This window comes from Eleutherodactylus coqui, chromosome 8 (genome assembly GCF_035609145.1).
Source record: "Eleutherodactylus coqui strain aEleCoq1 chromosome 8, aEleCoq1.hap1, whole genome shotgun sequence".
In the NCBI taxonomy this organism is placed as follows: Eukaryota; Metazoa; Chordata; class Amphibia; order Anura; family Eleutherodactylidae; genus Eleutherodactylus; species Eleutherodactylus coqui.
Window position 1 is genome coordinate 7,927,423 of NC_089844.1, and position 27,837 is coordinate 7,955,259.

Genomic DNA, 27,837 nt, shown 5'->3' on the forward strand with positions numbered 1-27,837 from the left:
TTATAGTAGGTATATTCTTGTACATAGGGGTCAGTATTATAGTAGTTATATTCTTGTATATAGGAGCAGTATTATAGTAGTTATATTCTTGTACATAGCAGCAGTATTATAGTAGTTATATTCTTGTACATAAGAGCAGTATTATAGTAGTTATATTCTTGTACATAGGAGCAGTATTATAGTAGTTATATTCTTGTACATAAGAGCAGTATTATAGTAGTTATATTCTTGTACATAGGAGGTAGTAGTATAGTAGTTATATTCTTGTACATAGGGGGCAGTATTATAGTAGTTATATTCTTGTACATAGGGGACAGTATTATAGTAGTTATATTTATGTACATAGGGGCAGTATTATAGTAGTTATATTCTTGTACATAGGGAGCAGTATTATAGTAGTTATATTCTTGAAAATAGGAGGCAGTATTATAGTAGTTGTATTCTTGTTCATAGGGGCAGTATTATAGTAGTTATATTCTTGTACATAGGGGACAGTATTATAGTAGTTATATTCTTGTACATAGGGGGCAGTATTATAGTAGTTATATTCTTGTACATAGGGGGCAGTATTATAGTAGTTATATTCTTGTACACACGGGGCTGTATTATACTAGTTATATTCTTGTACATAGGGGGCAGTATTATAGTAGTTATATTCTTGTACATAGGGGGGCAGTATTATAGTAGTTATATTCTTGTATATAGAGGGAAGTATTATAGTAGTTATATTCTTGTACACAGGAGCAGTATTATAGTAGTTATATTCTTGTACATAGGGGGCAGTATTATAGTAGTTATATTCTTGTACACAGGGGCAGTATTATAGTAGTTATATTCGTGTACATAGGAGGCAGTATTATAGTAGTTATATTCTTGTACATAGGGGGCAGTATTATAGTAGTTATATTTTTGTACATAGGAGGCAGTATTATAGTAGTTATATTCGTGTACATAGGGGCAGTATTATAGTAGTTATATTCTTGTACATAGGGGGCAGTATTATAGTAGTTATATTTTTGTACATAGGAGGCAGTATTATAGTAGTTATATTCTTGTACATAGGGGGCAGTATTATAGTAGTTATATTCTTGTACATAGGGAGCAGTATTATAGTAGTTATATTCTTGTACATAGTGGCCAGTATTATAGTAGTTATATTCTTGTACACAGGGGCAGTATTATAGTAGTTATATTCTTGTACATAGGAGGCAGTATTATAGTAGTTATATTCTTGTACATAGGGAGCAGTATTATAATAGTTATATTCTTGTACATAGGAGGCAGTATTATAGTAGTTATATTCTTGTACATAGGGGCAGTATTATAGTAGTTATATTCTTGTACATAGGGGGCAGTATTATAGTAGTTATATTCTTGTACATACGGGGCAGTATTATAGTAGGTATATTCTTGTACATAGGGAGCAGTATTATAGTAGGTATATTCTTGTACATAGGAGGCAGTATTATAGTAGTTATATTCTTGTACATAGGAGACAGTATTATAGTAGTTATATTCTTGTACATAGGAGCAGTATTATAGTAGTTATATTCTTGTACATAGGAGGCAGTATTATAGTAGTTATATTCTTGTACATATGAGCAGTATTATAGTTTTATAATCGTTATTGTCTTGTACATTGGAGCAGTATGATAGTATTTATATTCTTGGTATTTACCTGAGGCAGGTCAGATGAAGCTTTCCTATTCTGTCTATGAATTCAAAGCTATATTCTGTCCAATATAAAGGAGTTCTTTGTCTTTTCCTGTAAATGAAGCCTATGAATGGTGAGTGGCGCATTATGAACGTGCAGTGAACCTGGCAGGGCCACCTTGTCACCCGGCTTCACTGCTGAAACATCCCAGAACTAATGAAATGAATCCGTCTGATGCTCCTTGAATGGAGTCGACAACATCTGTTCCTCCTGTTGTTTGAAGCTCTAAATACCTGCACAATTATAGAAAGAAATCATATAATGTTCACGGGGAGAGCGCTGCTCCTGAGCGACGCAGACTGAAGCATCTGTGTAAAGAGTCTGCAGAGAAATGTGTATTAGATTATAATACATCTGCAATCTAGTATAAATGGTTGAAGGCAGCCAGTGGCATGCACAGCAGAGAGGGGGCTCCATAGCAAAAACTGAAATTAGACCCTCCGCTATGGTGACTGGTTTTGCCACCCCACTCAGGACAGGACCGTCCAGTGCTTGTTTTCGGCTCCATGCCCTTTAAAGCAACCACTGGGTTTATTCTCTACCTTCCTTGCAGGAAGGTCCTACTCATTTATATAGCTTTACTACCGAGTAGCAAAAGGGATGGTGTAGTCAGAGCTGGGCCCCTTCTCTCCATGGGCCCCGTAGCAGTGGCATGGTCTGACTCTATCATATGTACGTCCTTGAAAACAATCTGTTCTAAGTGCTATACAGGGGGCTTCTATGGTTCATACCACATCTTAATACATACATGGGGAGGAATCTAGAAAGACTGTGCTTACACCTCTAGCGCCCCCTTTATCTGTAGACTTCAGTTTGAGTCTCAAATACTTAGGAAGAAGAGCTTCTCAGCACTTGGGGAAAAAGTTACCCCTGCAAAATGCTTAGTGGCTTTTTGGTACATCCCCGTCCCCCGCACTCGGGGCACATGCCCCACCAGGCAGGTTAATGCAACCAAGGGTCCTTTAATGCAGGATGACTGTCAGACGTTGAAGCCCCGATGGTCGTCCCAATGATTGTGACTCCTGTGCTTCCACACATAAGCGATAATCACCCAGTGAATGGAGGTGGATGGAGATCTCTTCTGGCTGAGGCCTCTATTTGCAGTAAACAGGCGGTCATTCGTAGATGTTTATACAGGCCAATCAGCTTTTGATGTCTTCAAAAACGGAACGATAAAAGATAAGCAAACACATCGTCATTTGTCCTTCAGTCGCTGGTGGCGTTTACACCGAATGATCGTTCAGCGATAATCATCTTGTGAGAAGGGGTCCTTAGATAGATGAGCCCTAGAAGGCGGTGGATGCGCCCAGTCCAAGCGTTACAGACTATCTTAAATATGGTAGAAGAATGGTTGCAGAGTCGTGTTACTTCTGTAGGTAAGTAAATATCGCATCGCACTCACATCAAAATCACGGCTGCTTGTGAATGTTAGGCGATTTTTTCTTTTTTTTAAAAAATTTTTGACTTACCCCGATCGGTATCGCCGGACATGCTGCGATTTTTCTTTCTCACAGCATCACTGAGAGGAGGACGACGCATGCAGATGGACCTCTGCAAATAATGTGCTCTCTTTAAGTGTAAAGTGCGATTGATCCGTCAAGAAGTAGAGTCATCCTGTCGATAGGAGGCCTTGTACTGGCCAACAAGAAGACATGGTTTTACGTGTTTAGTGTGTCTCGCAGCGCACAGAAACCGCCTGTATAAACGTGGCTTGGACTGTCCGGTCCGGAGGACTCTCCTAGTTCCTGCTTACTTTCCTGGGAGCCACGTAATCCCTCATCTCCCCTCTAGAGACGCTGTAGGTTAAAAGGAACAGTTGTGCTTGCCTCCTGCCCCCACAGTCCAGCCCCCACTTGGTTGTGAGGGGACATGCATTCACAAAAAGGAAACCCCGACCCTAAAATAACACAAAGAGGGGATATAAACATCATATCTTACGAAGAGTAGTTGTGTAGACTGGACAGCAGATGTCTGGTATAACTGCTATACATGGAAGCACCAATCGTGAGAGGGCTGGGGGCTCTAATAAAGGGTCTGCTTAGTGTATACATGTCATATATGAAGTCACATGACTCCAGGGTGGCTACAGGTGGGCATATGGGCATAGCTGCATGACTGTTCCTTGTCTTTGTAGGGAAGACCTCTGTGGTCAAGCAGTCGCGGTCCAGGATAATATTACAGCATGCTGTGAATGGCGGTCAGGAGTGCCCGGATACTCTGCATGAGGAGAGGGAATGTGAGGATGTCCCCACCTGCCAGATGTACAGGTAGGTTCTGCTCCATATGATATGACTGCTGATACATTGCAACATCATTTCCATAAAAGGAGGTTACAGAATCTGCCAATACAAGTGGTCTTCCTTGAAGTAAAAGACCACCTTTTAACATGACGCCATTTCAAGGTCCAACACGCTGAGCTGGATGATTTTTTATATATATTCATAGCAGTAGGTGCTCAATTGTTCTTCTCCAGAGCTCTGAATCGTTAGTCCTAGAGTTGAGTAATAAAATTCTGTCTGGCTGCAGCTGCCACTAGGGGGAGCTCTGACATTTATTGTGTTTATTACTGACTTCAGTGCACCAGCAGCATGTAGCACCCTTCTGAGCTCCTCTTATTGGTGGCTAAAGTTAACGGAAATTGCATTATTCAATGTTCTGTCTATATATGGGGCATGGAACGTCAGAGAAATAAAGGCATATTAACCCAATCCTAACTTCCCAAACACAGCCTCACATATGTACACGATGGAGATGGCTCAGGAGAGTGTGCCAATGGGTTCTCTCGTGGCGCACTGACAGGCATAATGCATTGCAACACAGAAAAAAAATCTTAGAAAAAAAGTTTTGGAAAACACAAAGAAAAGAAGCAAAAGACACTCCCCCTCCCCCCACACACCATTTAACCTCCATTATAATTGAAAAAAATAAGCATTAAAAATCCCATAATTAGTTCCTTGTCTGTAACGACCCAGAATACAACGTATCTTGTTGTCCAGCCCACTGTAAAAAACAAAACCAAAAACGAGCGGCGCCAGGATTGCTGTTTTGATTTCTGCCTCCCAAAAAAACGGAATGAAAAGTGATCAAAAATTCATATTTACTGCAGAATGGTACAAACAAAATATGTCAACTGCAAAAGAACAAAGCACGGCGCACACAGCGCCGCCAACTGGGCGAATGTAGCGTCTGCACTCCCAGCAGGATTGACTGTACAGATGATCTATTGTAAGAGGTATAAATGCAGACGCACTGACATATAAGGCAGCGACTGCTCTCTGGATGCAGCCACATAAAATACATGATTTTCTCTTTTTTTAACCGCTTGAGGACGCCGCATTTTGAATTTTTTAAATTGTTTTCCTTCCGACTCTTAAAAAACCATAACTTTTTTTTCCATCAGCGTATCTTGTTTTTTGTGGTACAAGCTTTATTTTTCAATAGTACCTTTCACAAGGTTCATGCTGCTCGAATAACAGCCTCAACCCAGACGGGTGTGACCACTGCCCCTGCGGATCTGGCAGTCTGAAACACTGCCGCATTTCACAACGAGCAGACTTTAAAGTTTGACTCAGCACTCTCAGGTCATGAAGGCGTACCATGTTGGGATCCCCCCACCGGCAGCATGAAGACTGAAAATTTTGAATGTATGATTAGTTAGATTTAATTTCATTTTATTTCCTTCAGTCAAGAATATACTGAGTAGGGGGGCTAAGCCAAAAGAGTAGGGGACTAGACCAGAAGACTAGGAGGCTGCACCAGAAGAGTAAGGGGCTGAACCAGAAGAGTAGGGGGCTGAACCAGAAGAGCAGGGGGCTGAACCAGAAGAGCAGGGGGCTAAACCAGAAGAGTAGGGGGCTGAACCAGAAGAGTAGGGGGCTAAGCCAGAAGAGTAGGGCACTAGACCAGAAGAGTAGGGGGCTGAACCAGAAGAGCAGGGGGCTAAACCAGAAGAGTAAGGGGCTGAACCAGAAGAGTAAGGGGCTGAACCAGAAGAGCGGGGGTACTAAACCAGAAAAGTAGGGGGCTGAACCAGAAGAGTAGGGGGCTGAACCAGAAGAGTAGGGGGCTGAACCAGAAGAGTAGGGGGCTGACCCAGAAGAGCAGGGGGCTAAAAAAGAAGAGTAGGGGGTGAACCAGAATAGTAAGTGGCTGAACGAGAAGAGCGGGGGGACTAAACCAGAAAAGTAGGGGGCTGAACCAGAAGAGTGGGGGGCTGAACCAGAAGAGTAGGGGGCTTAACCAGAAGAGAAGGGGGCTAAGCCAAAAGAGTAGGGGACTAGGCCAGAAGACTAGGAGGCTGCACCAGAAGAGTAGGGGGCTGCACCAGAAGAGTAGGGGGCTGAACAAGAAGAGCAGGGGGCTGAACCAGAAGATCAGGGGGCTAAACCAGAAGAGTAGGGGGCTGAACCAAAAGAGTAGGGGGCTGAACTACAAAAGCGGGGGGGGGGGGGGTAAACCAGAAAAGTAGGGGGCTGAACCAGAAGAGTAGGGGGCTGAACCAGAAGAGTAGGGGGCTGACCCAGAAGAGCAGGGGGCTAAAAAAGAAGAGTAGGGGGTGAACCAGAATAGTAAGTGGCTGAACGAGAAGAGCAGGGGGACTAAACCAGAAAAGTAGGGGGCTGAACCAGAAGAGTGGGGGGCTGAACCAGAAGAGTAGGGGGCTTAACCAGAAGAGAAGGGGGCTAAGCCAAAAGAGTAGGGGACTAGGCCAGAAGACTAGGAGGCTGCACCAGAAGAGTAGGGGGCTGCACCAGAAGAGTAGGTGGCTGAACAAGAAGAGCAGGGGGCTGAACCAGAAGATCAGGGGGCTAAACCAGAAGAGTAGGGGGCTGAACCAAAAGAGTAGGGGGCTGAACTACAAGAGCGGGGGGGGGGGGGGTAAACCAGAAAAGTAGGGGGCTGAACCAGAAGAGCGGGGGGCTTAACCAGAAGAGTAGTGGGCTTAACCAGAAGAGCAGGGGGCTAAACCAGAAGAGCAGGGGGCTAAACCAGAAGAGCAGGGGGCTGAACCGGAAGAGCAGGGGGCTGAACCGGAAAAGTAGGGGGCTGAACAGGAAGAGTAGGGGGCTGAACCGGAAGAGTAGGGGGCTGAACCGGAAGAGTAGGGGGCTGAACCGGAAAAGTAGGGGGCTAAACCAGAAGAGTAGGGTGCTTTAGCAGAAGAGTAGGGGGCTGAACAAGAAGAGTAGGGAGCTTAACCAGAAGAGTAGGGTCTGCACCAGAAGAGCAGTGGACTAAACCAGAAGATTAGGGGGCTACACCAGAAGAGTAGGGGGCTGAACCAGAAGAGTAGGGGACTAGACCAGAAGACTTGGAGGCTGAGCCAGAAGAGTAGGGGGCTGAGCCAGAAGAGTAGGGGGCTGAACCAGAAGAGTAGGGGGCTGAACCAGAAGAGTAGGGGTTGACCTAGAAGAGCAGGGGGCTGAACCAGAAGAGCGGGGGGACTAAACCAGAAAAGTAGGGGGCTGAACCAGAAGAGTGGGGGGCTGAACCAGAAGAGTAGGGGGCTTAACCAGAAGAGTAGAGGGCTAAGCCAGAAGAATAGGGGACTAGACCAGAAGACTAGGAGGCTGCACCAGAAGAGCAGGGGGCTGAACCAGAAGAGCAGGGGGCTGAACCGGAAGAGTAGGGGGCTGAACCAGAAAAGTAGGGGGCTGAACCAGAAGAGCGGGGGGCTTAACCAGAAGAGCAGGGGGCTAAACCAGAAGAGTAGGGGGCTAAACCAGAAGAGTAGGGGGCTGAACCGGAAGAATAGGGGGCTGAACCGGAAGAGTAGGGGGCTGAACCAGAAAAGTATGGGGCTGAACCAGAAGAGCAGGGGGCTAAACCAGAAGAGTAGGGGGCTGCACCAGAAGAGTAGGGGGCTAAACGAGAAGAGTAGGGGGCTGAACCAGAAAAGTAGGGGACTAGACCAGAAGACTTGGAGGCTGAACCAGAAGAGTAGGGGGCTGAGCCAGAAGAGTAGGGGGCTGAACCAGAAGAGTAGGGGGCTGAGCCAGAAGAGTAGGGGGCTAAGCCAGAAGAGTAGGGGGCTTAATCAGAAGAGTAGGGGGCTGAACAAGAAGAGTGGGGAGCTGAACCAGAAGAGTAGGGTCTGCACCAGAAGAGTAGTGGACTAAACCAGAAGAGTAGGGGGCTGCACCAGAAGAGTAGGGGGCTGAACCAGACAAGTAGGGGGCTAAACCAGAAGAGTAGGGGGCTAAACCAGAAGAGTAGGGGGCTGAACCAGAAGAGTAGGGGACTAGACCAGAAGACTTGGAGGCTGAACCAGAAGAGTAGGGGGCTGAGCCAGAAGAGTTGGGGGCTGAACCAGAAGAGTAGGGGGCTGAACAAGAAGAGCAGGGGGCTAAACCAGAAGAGTAGGGAGCTGAACCAGAAGAGTAGGGTCTGCACCAGAAGAGTAGTGGACTAAACCAGAAGAGTAGGGGGCTGCACCAGAAGAGTAGGGAGCTGAACCAGAAGAGTAGGGTCTGCACCAGAAGAGTAGTGGACTAAACCAGAAGAGTAGGGGGCTGCAGCAGAAGAGTAAGGGGCTGCACCAGAAGAGTATGGGGCTAAACGAGAAGAGTAGGGGGCTGAACCAGAAGAGTAGGGGACTAGACCAGAAGACTTGGAGGCTGAACCAGAAGAGTAGGGGGCTGAGCCAGAAGAGTAGGGGGCTGAAACAGAAGGGTAGGGGGCTGAACTAGAAGAGTGGGGGGGGGGGGGTAAACCAGAAAAGTAGAGGGCTGAACCAGAAGAGCGGTGGGCTTAACCAGAAGAGCGGTGGGCTTAACCAGAAGTAGGGGGCTAAACCAGAAGAGCAGGGGGCTAAACTAGAAAAGTAGGGGGCAGAACCGGAAGAGTAGGGGGCTGAACCAGAAGAGCAGGGGGCTGAACCAGAAGAGCAGGGGGCTAAACCAGAAGAGTAGGGGGCTTAGCCAGAAAAGTAGGGGGCTGAACAAGAAGAGCAGGGGGCTAAAGCAGAAGAGTAGGGAGCTGAACCAGAAGAGTAGGGTCTGCACCAGAAGAGTAGTGGACTAAACCAGAAGAGTAGGGGGCTGCACCAGAAGAGTAGGGGGCTGCACCAGAAGAGTAGGGGGCTGAACCAGAAGAGTAGGGGGCTGAACCAGAAGAGTAGGGGGCTGAACCAGAAGAGTAGGGGGCTGAACCAGAACAGTAGGGGGCTGAACCAGAACAAGGGGAAGTCAACATAATGGACATTTAAGATCTTGGTCTAGGAAGAGGTGGAATTAAAAGTCCATTTATACACAAAGATAATTGCTCAAAATTTGTCAGAAACTAACAGCTTTGAGAGATGATTTTGCATTAGGTACTAATGATGTTAATTAATTAGCTGCTAATTAACATCATTTGCATGTTAATCAGCTGCCAGGAGATGTATTTACAGAACAGCAGGTGGTCTGTTCCTTAAATACATGTCCATTGTTCTGCCACAGTGCTGCTGGCTAATAAATATGTTATCAGCACTGCCCGGGGAGAACTCGGCATGCTGTCCCTCTTATCAGGGACCATGGCTTTTATGCTGTGCTAAACTCCCAGGTGGACGAAGAGTGCAGGATGGGCACACATTTACACGCAAAGATGATAGCTCAAAAGCCATCTTTTGAGCGATAATCATTGTGTGTAAATCTGCCCACCGTGCACTCTTCCTCCATCACTGAGTTCAGGTCCCCATGCAATCCTCGTCCCTCAGGATGATTAGGTAAGAGGGACGCCATGCTGAGTTCTCCGCAGGCAGCGCTGATAACAGCTGATAATATTCTTTAACAACTGTTAACAGACACTGTCCTACTGAAGAACAATAGCAATGTATTTAGAGAACAGACCACCCGCTGTTCTCTAAATACATGCAATGAAGTACTAAAGGGCTGATTAGCCCATTAGTACCTATGCAAAATGATCGCTCAGAACTGTCAGTTTATGACTAATTTTGAGTGAACGAGGACGCTTCATAGACAGAATCAGGAGGTCATCTGCTGAGCCCCTCCAAGTGAGGGACCTTCTGGTGATGGTAATATGTGACCTGTAACCTTTAGGTAGTAATGTGTAGATAATGATATAATGTAACTTGCTACCTTTATACTTTGTGATGCGACGTCTGCAACCTTTATGCTTTGTATATAGCTATTATCACTTGTATATAGATCCAATAGTTTGCAAATGTAGGACTATTAGTCCCCAGGAGGCTCAATTATCATTTGGCTTGAATATATTCTTATTGTTAACCCTTCCATGGTGTTCTAAACTTAAGTCTTGCTCCTCTCTGCTTGTGTGTATGGTAACATAGTATGCTGCCAGTCTTCATGCTGCGGGCGGGGGGCTCCCAGGCGGTCCACCTTCATGACCTGACAGTTCCGTTGCTAGTCACACTGTAAAGTGTATTTATTCTAATATGCCGCAGTGTTTCTGACTACCAGATACAGGAGCAGCGGTCACTCCTGCCCCGGTTCACACGGCCTGTCGTTTGTGGTTCCCATTAAATGGCACCATATCGTGTATTGAAAACCATGAAACATTTTTAAGTGGGGTCAGATTGAAAAAATGCAATTGCACCATTTGGGGGCCGCTGGTCCTTTTGCGGCACGCGGTGTTATCTTTATTCTGTTGGTCGGAACGATTACGGCGATATCACATTTATGTAGTTTGGGGGATTTTTTATACTACGTAAAAAATAAATTCTGCCATCAGTTTCTAACTCCCATGATTTCTTTTGTCCACACAGCCGTGTGACGGCTCGCCTTCTTCGGGTCAGCCCTTAGATTTTGTATTGGTACCATTTGGGGTTCATGTGAGCTTCTCTTGCTTTTTAGTTAATGTTGGAGACAGAATGACCTAAAAAAGCACAAGCCTGGTGGCGGTGGTGTTTTCTTTTCTGGTCGGTGTTCGCGGGATAAATAATTATTTTATTAGACCAGACTTTTACGGATGCGGCGGCGCCAAATGTATTTATTTTTTTTCCAATTTTGATATTTTATTACAATAAAGAAAACCTTTTTCACTTCTCCCTCTCTTTTTTGTTCCCCCTAGGGGGCATGAACTAGCGATCAATCGATCACTTATACAATGTAGTGCAACACTTCACAGTCAAAGAGAGCGGACACTCGCCGTGTAGGGAGCAGGCTGAGCTTCCGAGTCGCTGCATACAAACCCCGCGCACATTCACTGTACACATAACATGGATGTCGCCAAGGGGTTAAAGTACTATAAAATGGTAAAAAAACCAATATAAATTTGTTATCCCTGTGATCCTACCGACCCGCCAAATAGAGCTCACATGCCATGTATACCGCACAGTGGACGCGATAAAAACAAAACACAAACAAAGTTGCATCATTTTGGTTTGTTCTCCGTTGCTCCTCAAAAATTTCTAAAAGTTTCTCAATCCATTGTCTGCATGGGGCCGCTTTCACACCGGCGAGAAAATGGTGCAACGTTTGTGGGCACAAATCTCGCATATATATATGAACCCTATTCTTTTTAATGGGCTCTTACACGTGAGTCATTTGTTCCCGCAACGTTACACCCATTGCCTTCAATGGGGCAGCAATGTCACCACATGCAAAGTGCAAGGGATCAAGGGCATAGAATCATAGATCATAGAATGGTAGAGTTGGAAGGGACCTCCAGGGTCATCGGGTCCAACCCCCTGCTCAGTGCAGGTTCACTACATCATCCCACACAGATGTCTGTCCAGCCTCTGAAGACTTCCATTGAAGGAGAACTCCCCACCTCCCATGGCAACCTGTTCCACTCATTGATCCCCTCACTGTCTAATATCTAATCTGTATCTCCTCCTTTCAGTTTCATCCCATTGCTTCTAGTCTTTCCTTGTGCAGATGAGAATAGAGCTGATCCCTCTGCACTGTGACAGCCCTTCAGATATTTGTAGGCAGCTATTAAGTCTCCTCTCAGCCTTCTCTTCTGCTAAACATTCCCAGATCCTTTAACCGTTCCTCATAGCACATGATTTGCAGACCGCTCACCATCTTGGTAACTTTTCTCTGAACTTGCTCCAGGTTGTCTGTTTTTATTAAAGTCAGGTGCCCAGAACTGGACACAGTATTCCAGATGAGGTCTGACTAAGGAAGAGTAGAGGGGGATAATTACCTCACGTGATCTAGACTCTATGCTTCTCTTAATACATCCCAGAATTGTGTTTGCCTTTTTGGCTGCTGCATCACATTGTTGACTCATGTTCAGTCTATGATCTATTAGTATACCCAAGTCTTTTTCCCATGTGCTGCTGCTTAGCCCAACTCCTCCCATTCTGTATGTGCTTTTTTAATTTTTCTTGCCCAGATGTAGGATTTTGCATTTCTCCTTGTTAAATACCATTCTTTTAGTCCCCACCTACTGTGCAAGCTTTACTAGATCTTTTTGAATACTCTCTATCTTCCCAAGTTTTAGCTATCCCTTCTAGATTTGTAATAAGTATGGTATGAGATACTTTATGAAATGCTTTTCTAAAGTCAAGATATACTTTATCCACCGCATCCCCCGGATCAACCCAGTCGTGACTCTGTAAAAAAAGAAATTAGATTTGTCTGGCATGACTTGTTTGTTACAAACCCATGCTGGCTCTGGTTAATTACTCCATTTTTATCCAAGGACTTGCATACATGCTGTTTAATAATTTGTTCAAAGATCTTTCCCAGTATAGAAGTCAGGCTCACAGGCCTGTAGTTTCCTGGATCCACCTTCTTCTTTTTTCTACTTCCGCTGCTTCCTTTAGTATCGTAGGATGTAATTCATCTAGACCTTGAGACTTGGGTTCATGTAAGTTAGCTAAGTGTTCCCTCACCATCTCTCTGCTTACAGATAGCCTGCATTCTTTTATTCCCCCAATGGCAAAGGGAAGATCAGTTGATGTTACATCTACTTTCTGAGAGAAAACAGATACAAAATAGTAATTTAAAAGTCCGGGCTTCTCAACATCATTCTTAACCAATTCACCATTTTCATCTTGCAAGCATCCAATAGCATCTTTGACTTTTCTTTTGACCCCCTAAATCCATTTGTATTGCTTTTGGCCTCTGTTGCAAGGCTCAATTCATTATTAGCTTTCTCTTTTCTGACACTTGCCCTACAGTTTCTGCAGACAGCATTATATTCTTCTTTAGATATTTCCCCCTCTTTCCATTTGATAAACATATTTTCTTCCTCTTTAACATGTGTACACGCTCTGTGTTCATCCATCCGGGTCTCTTTAAATGCTTCCCATTCTTCCTTCTTTTAGGGATTGGTAACGATTGTGCTTTGAGAATCTCATTTCACAATATTTCCCAACCTTCTTGGACATTTCTGTCCTTAAGAACATCCAGCCATTGGATTCTTCCTCTCCTCTTTCTGAGCTCAGTAAAATCTGCCTTTCTGAAATCCAACCTTGAGGTCTGAGTCTTCTCAGGTCTTCCTCCCCTTGTTATCCAACATCCAAGGATATCATGATCACTGCCTCCTAAGGTCCCAGCCACCCTTACTTCCTCAACCATTCCCTCCCTGTTGGTCAGAATTAGGTCCAAGATAGCAGATCCCCTTGTTTTCTCTTCTACGTTCTGGAAAATAAAGTTGTCAGCAAGAGCGGATAAGAATTTGTTGGATCCATTACTTTTACCTGAGAGATTCCCAACAAATGTCTGGATGGTAAAATCTCCCATGATCACTATGTTGGGCTTCTTTGAGAGCTTGGCCATCTGATGTAGAAAGAGTTCCTCCAAATTTTTCTGCTTGACCAGGCGGCCTATAGTAAATGCCTACAATGGTGTCCTTCTTTCTGTTGTTCTCTCCTTCTATTCTTACCCAAACAGTTTCTACAGAACTCTCAGCTCTGAAGCTTGAATCTCTGTGGAGATGAATGTTTTCCTAACATACAACACAACACCTCCTCCCCTTTTATTAGGTCGGTTTCTTATAAATACATTGTATCCTTCAAGCCTTGTATCCCAATCATGTGTATCATCCCACCAAGTGTCCGTGATGCCGATGACATCATATTTCTCTTCCTGTGTTCGGAGCTCCAATTCTTCTTGTTTGTTTCCCATGCTCTGTGCATTTGTGTAGAAACATGTTAGTTTGTGATCGGGGTCTCTTGTTCCTCTTCTTGCCTTCTGAATTTTTTGTCTTTGTTCTTTCTTTCCACCTCTAATAGCGAGGGTCTCAAATGTATTAATTAGCTGTATATTTTTACCTGGTCTGCAGACAGCAGCCTCTGTTCCTCTCAATAGGAAATCCCCCACAACCACCACTCTCCTCTTCTTTGCAACAGCACTTCTTTTTCTCCATCCAAGAGAATTCTGAGTGCTTACTGTTTTTTGTTGGTAAATTCATTTCTTGCTGTACCTCTTTCTCCTCTCCTCTGCTCTTTGTGGGTAGAGTCATTTCTTGCTGTACCTCTTTCTCCTCTGTTTGTGGGTAGAGTCATTTCTTGCTGTACCTCTTTCTCCTCTGCTCTTTGTGGGTAGTCATTTCTTTTTGTACCTCTTTCTCCTCTGCTCTCTGTGGGTAGAGTCATTTCTTGCTGCACCTCTTTCTCCTCTGCTCTCTGTGGGTAGAGTCATTTCTTGCTGCACCTCTTTCTCCTCTGCTCTTTGTCGGTAGAGTCATTTCTTGCTGTACCACTTTCTCCTCTGTTCTTTGTGAGTAGAGTCATTTCTTGCTGTACCTCTTTCTCCTCTGCTCTTTGTGGGTAGAGTCATTTCTTGCTGCACCTCTTTCTCCTCTGTTCTTTGTGGGTAGAGTCATTTCTTGCCGTACCGCTTTCTCCTCTGCTCTTTGTGGATAGAGTCATTTCTTGCTGTACCTCTTTCTCCCCCGCTCTGTTCCTTGTGGGCAGAGTCATTTCTTGCTGGACCTCTTTCTCCTCTGCTCTGCTCTTTGTGGGTAGAGTCATTTCTTGCTGTACCTCTTTCTCCTCTGTTCTTTGTGGGTAGAGTCATTTCTTGCTGTACCTCTTCCTCCTCTGTTCTTTGTGGGTAGAGTTATTTCTTGCTGTACTTCTTTCTCCTCTCCTCTTTGTGGGTAGAGTCATTTATTGCTGCACCTCTTTCTCCTCTGCTCTTTGTGGGTAGAGTCATTTCTTGCTGGACCTCTTTCTCCTCTGCTCTTTGTGGGTAGAGTCATTTCTTGCTGGACCTCTTTCTCCTCTGCTCTTTGTGGGTAGAGTCATTTCTTGCTGGACGTCTTTCTCCTCTGCTCTTTGTGGGTAGAGACATTTCTTGCTGTACCTCTTTCTCCTCTGCTCTTTGTGGGTAGAGTCATTTCTTGCTGGACCTCTTTCTCCTCTGTTCTTTGTGGGTAGTTATTTGTTGCTGTACCTCTTTCTCCTCTGCTCTTTGTGGGTAGAGTCATTTCTTGCTGGACGTCTTTCTCCTCTGCTCTTTGTGGGTAGAGTCATTTCTGGCTGTACCTCTTTCTCCTCTCCTCTGCTCTTTGTGGGTAGAGTCATTTGTTGCTGTCCCTCTTTCTCCTCTGTTCTTTGTGGGTAGAGTCATTTGTTGCTGTACCTCTTTCTCCTCTGCTGTTTGTGGGTAGAGTCATTTCTTGCTGTACCTCTTTCTCCTCTGCTCTTTGTGGGTAGAGTCATTTCTTGCTGCACCTCTTTCTCCTCTGTTCTTTGTGGGTAGAGTCATTTCTTGCTGTACCTCTTTTCCTCTGTTCTTTGTGGGTAGAGTCATTTCTTGCTGCACCTCTTTCTCTTCTGCTCTCTATGGGTAAAGTCATTTCTTGCTGTACCTCTTTCTCCTCTCCTCTTTGTGGGCAGAGTCATTTCTTGCTGTACCTCTTTTTCCTCTGCTCTTTGTGGGTAGAGTCATTTCTTGCTGCACCTCTTTCTCCTCTGTTCTTTGTGGGTAGAGTCATTTCTTGCTGTACCTCTTTCTCCTCTGTTCTTTGTGGGTAGAGCCATTTCTTGCTGTACCTCTTTCTCCTCTGCTCTTTGTGGATAGAGTCATTTCTTGTTGTACCTCTTTCTCCTCTGTTCTTTGTGAGTAGAGTCATTTCTTGCTGTACCTCTTTCTCCTCTGTTCTTTGTGGGTAGAGCCATTTCTTGCTGTACCTCTTTCTCCTCTGCTCTTTGTGGATAGAGTCATTTCTTGTTGTACCTCTTTCTCCCCCGCTCTGTTCCTTGTGGGCAGAGTCATTTCTTGCTGGACCTCTTTCTCCTCTGTTCTTTGTGAGTAGAGTCATTTCTTGCTGTACCTCTTTCTCCTCTGCTCTGTTCTTTATGGGTAGAGTCATTTCTTGCTGTACCTCTTTCTCCTCTGCTCTGTTCTTTGTGGGTAGAGTCATTTCTTGCTGTACCTCTTACTTCTCTGTTCTTTGTGGGTAGAGTCATTTCTTGTTGTACCTCTTTCTCCCTTGCTCTGTTCCTTGTGGGCAGAGTCATTTCTTGCTGGACCTCTTTCTCCTCTGCTCTGCTCTTTGTGGGTAGAGTCATTTCTTGCTGTACCTCTTTCTCCTCTGCTCTTTGTGGGTAGAGTCATTTCTTGCTGTACTTCTTTCTCCTCTCCTCTTTGTGGGTAGAGCCATTTCTTGCTGTACTTCTTTCTCCTCTCCTCTTTGTGGGTGGAGTCATTTCTTGCTGTACCTCTTTCTCCTCTGCTCTTTGTGGGTAGAGTCATTTCTTGCTGTACCTCTTTCTCCTCTGCTCTGTTCTTTATGGGTAGAGTCATTTCTTGCTGTACCTCTTTCTCCTCTGCTCTGTTCTTTGTGGGTAGAGTCATTTCTTGCTGTACCTCTTACTTCTCTGTTCTTTGTGGGTAGAGTCATTTCTTGCTGTACCTCTTTCTCCTCTGCTCTTTGTGGGTGGAGTCATTTCTTGCTGGACCTCTTTCTCCTCTGTTCTTTGTGGGTAGTTATTTGTTGCTGTACCTCTTTCTCCTCTGCTCTTTGTGGGTAGAGTCATTTCTTGCTGGACGTCTTTCTCCTCTGCTCTTTGTGGGTAGAGTCATTTCTGGCTGTACCTCTTTCCCCTCTGCTCTTTGTGGGTAGAGTCATTTCTTGCTGTACCTCTTTCTCCTCTGCTCTTTGTGGGTAGAGTCATTTCTTGTTGTACCTCTTTCTCCTCTACTCTGCTCTTTGTGGGTAGAGTCATTTCTTGCTGTACCTCTTTCTCCTCTCCTCTGCTCTTTGTGGGTAGAGTCATTTGTTGCTGTACCTCTTTCTCCTCTGTTCTTTGTGGGTAGAGCCATTTCTTGCTGTACCTCTTTCTCCTCTGCTCTTTGTGGATAGAGTCATTTCTTGTTGTACCTCTTTCTCCCCCGCTCTGTTCCTTGTGGGCAGAGTCATTTCTTGCTGGACCTCTTTCTCCTCTGCTCTGCTCTTTGTGGGTAGAGTCATTTCTTGCTGTACCTCTTTCTCCTGTGCTCTTTGTGGGTAGAGTCATTTCTTGCTGTACCTCTTTCTCCTCTGCTCTGCTCTTTGTGGGCAGAGTCATTTCTTCCTGTACCTCTTTCTCTTCTGCTCTCTGTGGGTAGAGTCATTTCTTGCTGTACCTCTTTCTCTTCTGCTCTCTGTGGGTAGAGTCATTTCTTGCTGTACCTCTTTCTCCTCTGCTCTTTGTGGGTAGAGTCATTTCTTGCTGTACTTCTTTCTCCTCTCCTCTTTGTGGGTAGAGCCATTTCTTGCTGTACTTCTTTCTCCTCTCCTCTTTGTGGGTGGAGTCATTTCTTGCTGTACCTCTTTCTCCTCTGCTCTTTGTGGGTAGAGTCATTTCTTGCTGTACCTCTTTCTCCTCTGCTCTGTTCTTTATGGGTAGAGTCATTTCTTGCTGTACCTCTTTCTCCTCTGCTCTGTTCTTTGTGGGTAGAGTCATTTCTTGCTGTACCTCTTACTTCTCTGTTCTTTATGGGTAGAGTCATTTCTTGCTGTACCTCTTACTTCTCTGTTCTTTGTGGGTAGAGTCATTTCTTGCTGGACGTCTTTCTCCTCTGCTCTTTGTGGGTAGAGTCATTTCTGGCTGTACCTCTTTCCCCTCTGCTCTTTGTGGGTAGAGTCATTTCTTGCTGTACCTCTTTCTCCTCTGCTCTTTGTGGGTAGAGTCATTTCTTGCTGTACCTCTTTCTCCTCTGCTCTGCTCTTTGTGGGCAGAGTCATTTCTTCCTGTACCTCTTTCTCTTCTGCTCTCTGTGGGTAGAGTCATTTCTTGCTGTACCTCTTTCTCTTCTGCTCTCTGTGGGTAGAGTCATTTCTTGCTGTACCTCTTTCTCCTCTGCTCTTTGTGGGTAGAGTCATTTCTTGCTGTACTTCTTTCTCCTCTCCTCTTTGTGGGTAGAGCCATTTCTTGCTGTACTTCTTTCTCCTCTCCTCTTTGTGGGTGGAGTCATTTCTTGCTGTACCTCTTTCTCCTCTGCTCTTTGTGGGTAGAGTCATTTCTTGCTGTACCTCTTTCTCCTCTGCTCTGTTCTTTATGGGTAGAGTCATTTCTTGCTGTACCTCTTTCTCCTCTGCTCTGTTCTTTGTGGGTAGAGTCATTTCTTGCTGTACCTCTTACTTCTCTGTTCTTTATGGGTAGAGTCATTTCTTGCTGTACCTCTTACTTCTCTGTTCTTTGTGGGTAGAGTCATTTCTTGCTGTACCTCTTTCTCCTCTGCACTGCTCTTTGTGGGTAGAGTCATTTCTTGCTGGACCTCTTGCTTCTCTGTTCTTTGAGGGTAGAGTCATTTCTTGCTGTACCTCTTTCTCCTCTCCTCTGTTCTTTGTGGGTAGAGTCATTTCTTGCTGTACCTCCTTCTCTGTTCTTTGTGGGTAGTCATTTCTTGCTGTGTCTCTTTGTCCTTCTGCTCAGTAACCAGTAAGGTTAGAAAGGCTGAAATCTCTTGCGGCGACAAGAGCTGAGGTGCCCTGCAGAGAGGGTGAACAGACAAAGGGCATATTTATGATTGTGGGAAACATTAGAAACTGAGACTGGGGAGAGTCGGAGTCAAGCCAGGGGTTTGGGGGGGGGGGGGGGCTGACCGGTGTGTTCCGGACTACTTAATAGCTGTCTACAAATATCTGAAGGGCCGTCACAGTGCAGAGGGATCAGCCCTATTCTCATCTGCACAAGGAAAGACTAGAAGCAATGGGATGAAACTGAAAGGGAGGAGACAAAGATTAGATATTAGACAGTGAGGGGGATCAATGAGTGGAACAGGTTGCCACAGGAGGTGGGGAGTTCTCCTTCAATGGAAGTCTTCAGAGGCCAGACAGACATCTGTCTAGGATGATTTAGTGATCCTGCACTGAGCAGGGGGTTGGACCTGATGACCCCAGAGGCCCCGATGACCCCGGAGGCCCCTATGACCCCGGAGGCCCCTATGACCCCGGAGGCCCCGATGACCCCGGAGGACCCTATGACCCCGGAGGACCAGATGACCCCGGAGGACCAGATGACCCCGGAGGACCCGATGACCCTGGAGGTCCCTTCTAACTTTACTACTCTAGGATTCTAAATGTGCCTGAAGTAGTAAACCTTGACTCGCTGGCGTTTCCTCCTCTGCGTTGGTTTTATAGTTTGTGTTTGTTTTCGGATTACATAATAAGGTTAATTAAGGAAGCGGATTCGGTGTCATTGATTACTGGAGACACCGGAGATTAAACCTCCGCAGTAGTGAAAATGAAAAAATTTCTCAGCAGACTTCTGTCCGCGGCCGAGCCGTGTGACCGCCAGGTAATTATAGCCGCGGCATCTGCAATATTGAAGTAATTACGGATTATATCTAAAGTACAAGTCTCCATGTATCAGCGCAGACAATACCCTGACCTGCCGCATCCCGCAGACGTCTGTCCGCTCCCGCGCCTATTCTGATGATCGGAGAGAATTAACCCCCTCAGCTCATTCATAGCGATAAGGCGAATGTTTGGCATCAGTTAATTGTTAGAGAAAGCGAAAGCAACCGCAAACGAGCGAATCAATCTGCCAGACTGCCATAGAATAACAGTGTCAGAGAATCACTTTGCCAGTTGGTCAGATTCAGTGTCTGTGTATGGTAATGAGGGTGGATGCCCATGATTGCCTGCTCTTGGGCACACATTGGGCAAGGCATGACCGCTGAACGCCATCTTTTCCTCCTCTACAAGGCTTTCAATCAAGCAAAGGACAGAACACCTGGATCAACTTGCTAACTTGTAGAAAGAACAGAATCTTCCACGACGGACGGATACTCAACAAGCATTGCTAGGATCTAGTACATTTGCACCATATACACTATTTTAACAAAAGTATTGGCCCCCCCAGCAGTCCGGCGCGGTCAGGTGATGTCTGAGCATTAGGTATAAGGGCTTCTACCCACTAGTGTTTTTTTTAACGCTGCGATATCGCTGCATTTTTTTCAATGGGACTTTCTAATGTTAAAATCGCATCGCACAAAAATCGCAGGTTTGGGGTTTTGTGATTTTTGTACGATGCGATTTTAACATTAGAAAGTCCCATTGAAAAAAATGCAGCGATATCGCAGCGTTAAAAAAAAAAATGCTAGTGGGTAGAAGCCCTAAAGGAGAGGATCACACAGGAGACCACAGTACAGAAACCATCAGATGCCACCAGGTGTAGAACTGACAACGGGGTCTGATGGGGGGATGTCACCAGGTGTGGAGCTGACAATGGGGTCTGGTGGGGGGATGTCACCAGGTGTAGAGCTGACAACGGGGTCTGGTGGTGGGATGTCACCAGGTGTAGAACTGACAACAGGGTCTGATGGGGAGATGTCACCAGGTGTGGAGCTGACAATGGGGTCTGGTGGGGGGATGTCACCAGGTGTAGAGCTGACAATGAGGTCTGGTGGTGGGATGTCACCGGTGTATAACTGACAACAGGGTCTGATGGGGAGATGTCACCAGGTGTGGAGCTGACAATGGGGTCTGGTGGGGGGATGTCACCAGGTGTAGAGCTGACAACGGGGTCTGGTGGGGGAATGTCACCAGGTGTAGAGCTGACAATGGGGTCTGGTGATGGGATGTCACCAGGTGTAGAACTGACAACAGGGTCTGATGGGGGGATGTCACCAGGTGTAGAGCTGACAATGGGGTCTGCTAGTGGGATGTCAGCAGGTGTAAAGCTGACAACGGGGTCTGGTGGTGAGAGATGTCACCAGTTGTAGAGCTGACAATGGGGTCTGGTGGTAGAATGTCACCATGTGTAGAGCTGACAATGGGGTCTGGTGGGGGGGATGTCACCAGTTGTAGAGCTAACAACAAGGTCTGGTGGGGGAATGTCACCAGGTGTAGAGCTGACAACGAGGTCTGGGAGGGGGATGTCACCAGGTGTAGAGCTGACAACGGGGTCTGGGAGGGGGATGTCACCAGGTGTAGAGCTGACAACGGGGTCTGGGAGGGGGATGTCACCAGGTGTAGAGCTGACAACGGGGTCTGGGAGGGGGATGTCACCAGGTGTAGAGCTGACAACGGGGTCTCGTGGGGGAATATCACCAACCAATCAGTACAGACATTGCAGCTTCTAGACCTTCCAGAGTCCAATGTTATTGCTGGATGTAAGCCATCCAGTGTGTGCGGTGCCGCCACGTTCAGGGAGACCTCGTAGACTGACAGAACGTGGACAACGAAGCCTTGTAGGAGCTGTGAAGACATCACACACATTGTCTGCCTTCCCTCAGGGGGTCTCAGCGGCTGCACACAACATCACAGCAGTGACTGCACAGCGGTGTCTGGGATAGGGCTAGGAGCGACGGGCTGTAAGTGAGTGGAAGCAAGTGTTGTAGATGAATCAGAGGACACCATCTTCTGATCCTATGGCTGCACTTGGGTGTGGCGGTTGCCTGGAGAGCGGTTTCTATCTGACACATCATCCCAACAGTGAGGTTTGGAGGAGGTCTTGTGTCATGGAGAGGCTTCTGCTGTGAAGGACTAGGACCATTGGTAATAGTGAAGTCACCCCCAACACCAATGGGCACAGAGACATCCCGGACAATGTGGCATCACCTCCCCTGTGGTAATAGTCTGTACAGCTCCGTGTCTCCACCAACATGACGAGCGTCATGTCATACGGCACACAGTGTGGAGAGCAGAACGTTTGCAGACTTCATTGGTCGCCCATAGTCCGGATCTCAATCTCATCATGCAGGACGAAGTAGAACACCCTATCCATGTGCCCAACACACCCATCATCCTCCATCATTATCTGAGGCTCCTCCAGGAATGGAGACAAATCCCTCCACACATCTATGGGATCTGGCGGAAAGCGTCCGCGGAGGGGGACTGCAGGCATGGAGGCTGAAGGCGGCCAACACCGGGGGAAAATGGGATTAAAATCCAACTTGATCCCCTTCTGCGTGCGCCCCGTACCTGTGTCAGCATAGTGTAGAAGTATCCCAGATAGCTGCTAAGGTTTCCCTGGAGATGAGGGGCAACTAGGGTTGTTTACATCCCCTTTACTAAGGATGCTGTGAATTTGGAAGAGGAAATCAACCATATCAAGGGTCCTAGATAGTGGGTGTAAGTAGAAGAGTTTCAGGCAGGAAGGAAGGGTGTGGTGGTATAAGCAGGCACCATTGGAGGGGGTCACCTCTGTATAGTTATTAAGGCCTCACTGTCCCCTCTTAGCATTGTACTCTGGAGCATATTGTTTAAACTTCAGTCCACATACAGGTAGAGCTGCTAGTGGCCATGATGCCATTCATTAGTATGTTGTTTTAAAGGGGTTGTCCAAAATTAGAAAAACTTGTCTGCTTTCTTCCTGAAACAGCGCCACTCCCATCCTCAGGTTGTCTCTAATATTGCATGTCAGCTTCATTAAAGTTAATGAGACTGAGCTGCAATACCACGAGCAACCCGTGGAGAGATGTGGAGCTGTTTTTGGAAGACAGAAGCCATGTTTTTCTAATACCGCACAACCTTTGTAGTTCTTTCTTTTCCAGAGTGCATAGTTTAGTGGGAAGACTGGTACTAAGGAGTCAGCCTAGTGAGATACATACATTTCGCAGCGTTTTTTTTATCTGCGCGATCGCAATTTTAACATTACAAGTCCCATAGACCCCTGCAGATAAAAAAACGCTGCGAATTTCACAGTGAAAAAAAACTGTAGTGGGCGGTCACCCTTAAGGGTATGTAACTTTTTTTTTATATTGTGAATCAAAATTAAAAGTAATTTTGCAAAGTGTTTAAAAATGTGTACAATTTTATTTATTCAGTTCCTATGTAAACCTGTGTGTCTCCATGGTAACAGACAACAAACAAACCCAGTGTAGTCTGGTCCTGCAGTCATATTTTCTTCCATTAATTCCCTGCTCTTGGCAATCTACTGAATGCATGTTAGCTGTGGCTTAGGTCCTTCACAGCAAGCGGCTAAATCCTCGTCCATCCGTAGCAGTATTTCGCCCACTGCATGCAGGTTGGGTTCTGCTGCGTGTGACCAGCCGGACCGCATGTCTTTATCATTAAAGAGTAACTGCTCTTCTCCAGGCGCCTCTTCGGAAACCTACTTGACTGAAAAGAGCAGAAATTGCCTCCGGAACGGATGTTTTGCTTCTCTGATTTCTCCGTATATTCAGGATTGCTGCCTGAAGGCGCACATTACGATTATTACGGTGGTTCACTTACTTCTCTTTACAGGAAAGATGTGATAAATAGTACAGTGACCAGACGTCCCAATTTAGGTGGGACAGTCCCGCTTTCCACCGGCACCCCAGCAGGACAGCCTTTTGTCTTGTTTTTGTCCCGCTCTTGGGACGTTGGGTCACCATTATAGTGATTACCAGCTGGGGTGGAGCTGCCATGGGGGGTCGTCGTGTGGTCCAATGGATAACGCCGAACGCAAAAAAGTTAAATAAAGTTACAGTTTCATCTCCCTGCCGAGAGCAGAGCGATGACCCCGGGTCCCCGCAATGGATAACGGCAATCATACAAAGTTAAGGAAACGTTTTTTAAAAAGTTAAAGTTTCATCTCTGCGGATGAATCTGTGAGGGGAGAGGAAATTCCTTACCTAAGGCCCAGCATTTGCCCCCCCGACAGGATCTTCATTTGTGGACCTTTCCCCAGCTTCTGTGCATGTGCCCATCGGCAAAGTGGCAGACGCATGCGCAAAAACCGAGGATTGCCCGACAAATGTAAAATCTCCTGCTCCTGACTACCAGAGGTGGCTGAGAGCCTGAGATCGTACAATGTACCCCATATAAAACAAAGGGGGCAGTCCAAAATTGGAGTCCATGCTCGTTTAGGTCCTCTAGGTAAATAACAATTTATGCAAGAAGAAGGAGGGCTTACTTGAGGAGGGATCCCCCGGTATGGAGACGCCTCAGTGCTGTAGTGCGCCTGGGGATGTTATCCCACCAAGGGGGTCGTTCATCCATTCCTCAAACAATTCTTCAGACCACTACCAGTAATACGTAATTTACAAGGAGCTTGTTGAGCGGCTTCTGTGTGAGACCGCCGCAGCAAGCGTACGGCGCCTCTTAACCTCCCTCCCCCGCCGCTGAGGTGAAGAATCCCCCCCCCCCATTTTCTGTGGTGTTATTTATTGTACTGAAAAACATAAGTGAAATAAAAAAATATCAGCATTTTCAGCATCATTATGGGGAGCCTCGCTTTATGGCGCGCGCTGCGGTGAGGTCATGGCTGGATGCTCTGCCTCGGTACAATTACCAAGGACTGGTCTACTTGACACAAATCTCCTTATACACTTTCCGCCACCATAGCGTCCCCCTTTCTCTCGCACTTTGCGGGACGTCCTGCGGTTTCTATTAATGCCGCTTTGGAGTTCATACAGTTTTTGTAAAATGTTTACTTAGAGGCAGCGGGTCCAAAAAAGCACAATTCGGGCTTCTTTTCTGCATTCCCCGAGTTGGATACATAATTAGTCATTTTGATAGACTGCATTATTATGGATGCGGCTTTACCAAACATGATCATTTTTTTATGATTAATACAGGATTAAAAAAAATAAAAAATTTGGATTTATTTTTTTATAACAAAAACTTTTTAAAAATTTCATGTAACTTTTTTTTGTCCTGATTTGTGAATGTTTGATCACTTATACCATATACCGCCATGATCGGTGTGAGTGCTGGTCGCCGCTGCTGCTGGTGGGTTGCCAGGCTCGGCTCCATATCTCACTTTATAGAAGTCCTGACGCTTACATGTATGGTCAAAAATATCAAGTTGGAAGAAAGTATGACTGCAGGATGAAACAGTGCAGGGTTTGTTGTCTGTTACCATGGAGACACATAGGTCTGCACAGAGCTTAGACGCAAAACGGCAGCACGTTTATAATTTTCTAGACCCGTTTTAAAGTTTCTTCATTTTTCATTTTTGATGTTTTGGGCCAATTAAAAGAATTTGGATGTGAAGGTGAAAGGCGATCCTACATGACAGCAATTAGAAGGTGTGGGTGCGCCCGAGGCCGGACGTCCGGGGGGCAGCATGAAACAGAGCTTGGTTCTGATCTTGAATTCTGAAGCTCTCTGCTTCTGGCATTAATGTGAAGCGGCCGCACCCGCGGATTTATCCTGGCGTCGGGCAACTGCAAGGACAGAGGAAGCGGGCGAGCGGAGACTTGATGTAGAAGAGCTGAAGCCCAACATTCTAATTGAACGTATGCAGCGTAATTGTAGGTCCCTTCAGATCTGTCAGCCAATCTATGGAGATAAATAGTATCTCTGTCCTGAAGTTGACACGGCGTCTAATGCAGCGAGCGCTCTGTAATTACCCATAAGTAGAACAGTTTGAGAATGTCAGTTCTTGTACCGACTCCTGGGGGCTCTGAGAAATGATCTCACAGGAGAATCAAATGCTGAAGAGAAACCCGTTATAAAGTCACATCAAGTGACTCCTGGGAAGGAAATGCAGAAAATGCGTTTACAGGGGCGTCTGCGCCGGCGTATCACTGCAACATCGGAGAGCAGGAGACCACCAAACCTCAGGGTGACAAGTGTCATCATCCGTGGGCTCTACCGTCCTGCCTATCTGGGAGGGTGGGGGTCCATGGAACATAATGGTGGGTTGTGTCTGGTGATAAGCAGGTGGAAAATCCGCAGGTCATGTGGATTTCATGTTGGTTTTGGTGCAGATTTTGAGATGTTCCGTACCAGAATCTGCTGAGGATTTTCCCAATGTGTCAAACATGGTCCATGTGAATGTATGCCAGATAATCATGAAAGGGGGTATTTCAGTATACTAGTAACTATTAGGAAATTATAGTACCAGTGCCACGCAACTCTGCTGCATGCACGTCATACACACACAGCTCTGCCACATGCACGTTGTGCACACAGCTCTGGTACATACACGTCACACACACACAGCTCTGCCACATGCACGTCATACACACACAGCTCTGCCACATGCACGTCACACACAGCTCTGCCACATGCACGTCACACACAGCTCTGCCACATGCACGTTGTGCACACAGCTCTGGTACATACACGTCACACACACACAGCTCTGCCACATGCATGTCATACACACACAGCTCTGCCACATGCACGTCACACACAGCTCTGCCACATGCACGTTGTGCACACAGCTCTGGTACATACACGTCACACACACACAGCTCTGCTACATGCATGTCGTGCACACAGCTCTGGTACATACACGTCACACATACATTTTTCATCCCATACAACAGGGATCACAAGCAGCACAGCACTTGGGATGAAGGACCTGTGATGATGTCACCATCATGCTCTGACCCTGATCACATGACAGCAACGTCATCACAGGTCCTTCATCCCGAGTGAGTTACATGCTCCACCCCTGATCATATGATGGTGATGTCATCACAGGTCCTTCATTCCTGTGCAGATTACAGGCAGACTACATCCTGTATAAACATCCGTGGCCTTAGTTACTATGGAAGACTAACAAACACCTAGCCGGACAGGAGCTGTGTGCTTACAGGATCTGTGATTATGTCATCTTCATGTGATATGGGGCGGAGCATGTAACTCACTCACAGACGGACAGTTGGTTGTTAGTATTTTGATAGTACAGGTGATCAAATAATTGCAAGCTACAGTCTCCTGTGGGAACTAAATAAAAGTGCAAAAAAGATGTAATAATATATATATATATTTTTAACATTTGAAAATAATTTTAAAATATTAAGCTTTAAAAAACAAAACAAAAAACACACGTTTCCAATTTTCCAATAAAAATCTGAAGAGTATATTTGGTATCATGGTGTTCGGTTATTCCACACGGTGAAGGCTGTAACAATATGTAAAGATGCAATGGGGGGAAAATGCTGCTATCCCAGTGAATAAAAAATGGAATAAAAAGTGATCAAAAACGTGTCTGCCAGTACTAGTAAAAACGAACGCTCACCCTACAAAAGGGCGATCCCTCCCACTACTGCCCCATTAATGAGAAAATAAAACAAAGGCGACGGAAAGCAACTTATTTACTTTTTAAAAATAGAAAAACATTTTTAAAAAACTGCATAAATTTGGAGTCGCCGTAATTGTAGTGACTCGCGGCACAACAATGTCTCCCCACCTAAACATTTTCCACACATTATAAGGTACCATTAAAAAGTACAAAAACCTGCAAAAACCAAGTTCGTGTGCGGCCACATCTACGGAAAAATGAAGTCACAGCTGTTGGAAGGCGGGGCCGAAAATAACAAAAAAAAGGAAAATCTTCAGTCCTGAAGGGGTTAAAGGGTAACATTTTATTCCCTATCTGTGTTCTGTAGGGTGGTGATAACCGTGAAGCTCTCGCCGCTCCCACAACCCTCTTGCCGCTCCCACAACCCTCTTGCCGCTCCCACAACCCTCTCACCACTCCCACAACCCTTTTGCTGCTCCACAACCCTCTCGCCGCTCCCACAACCCTCTCGCCGCTCCCAAAACCCCTTCGCCGCTCCCACAACCCCTTCGCCGCTCCCACAATCCCTTCGCCGCTCCCACAACCCCTTCGCCGCTCCCACAACCCCTTCGCCGCTCCCAAAACCCTCTCGCCGCTCCCACAACCCTCCCGCCACTCCCACAGTCCTTTTGCCACTCCCACAATCCTCTCGCCGCTCCCACAGTCCTTTCGCCACTCCCACAATCCTCTCGCCACTCCCACAGTCCTCTCGCATCCCCCTCTTAACTGCACCCACTGGCTGTGATGCTGGGAGTCGCAGTCGCCATTGTGCCGCAGCGCTCCACTATTTCCATGGGGACCCCCATTCTCAGAATCAGTGATG

At 46.1% G+C, this 27,837-nt stretch overlaps 1 protein-coding gene across 1 annotated transcript in view; it reads left to right on the plus strand.

Moving 5' to 3' along the window:
• Positions 1–27,837, plus strand: part of THSD7B (thrombospondin type 1 domain containing 7B) — a 543,321-nt gene that overhangs the window by 231,660 nt on the left and 283,824 nt on the right. Inside the window, exon 10 of the mRNA XM_066575161.1 lies at positions 3,849–3,981. Within this exon, the coding sequence (XP_066431258.1) occupies positions 3,849–3,981 (133 nt within the window). The remainder of the gene's footprint in view (positions 1–3,848; positions 3,982–27,837) is intronic.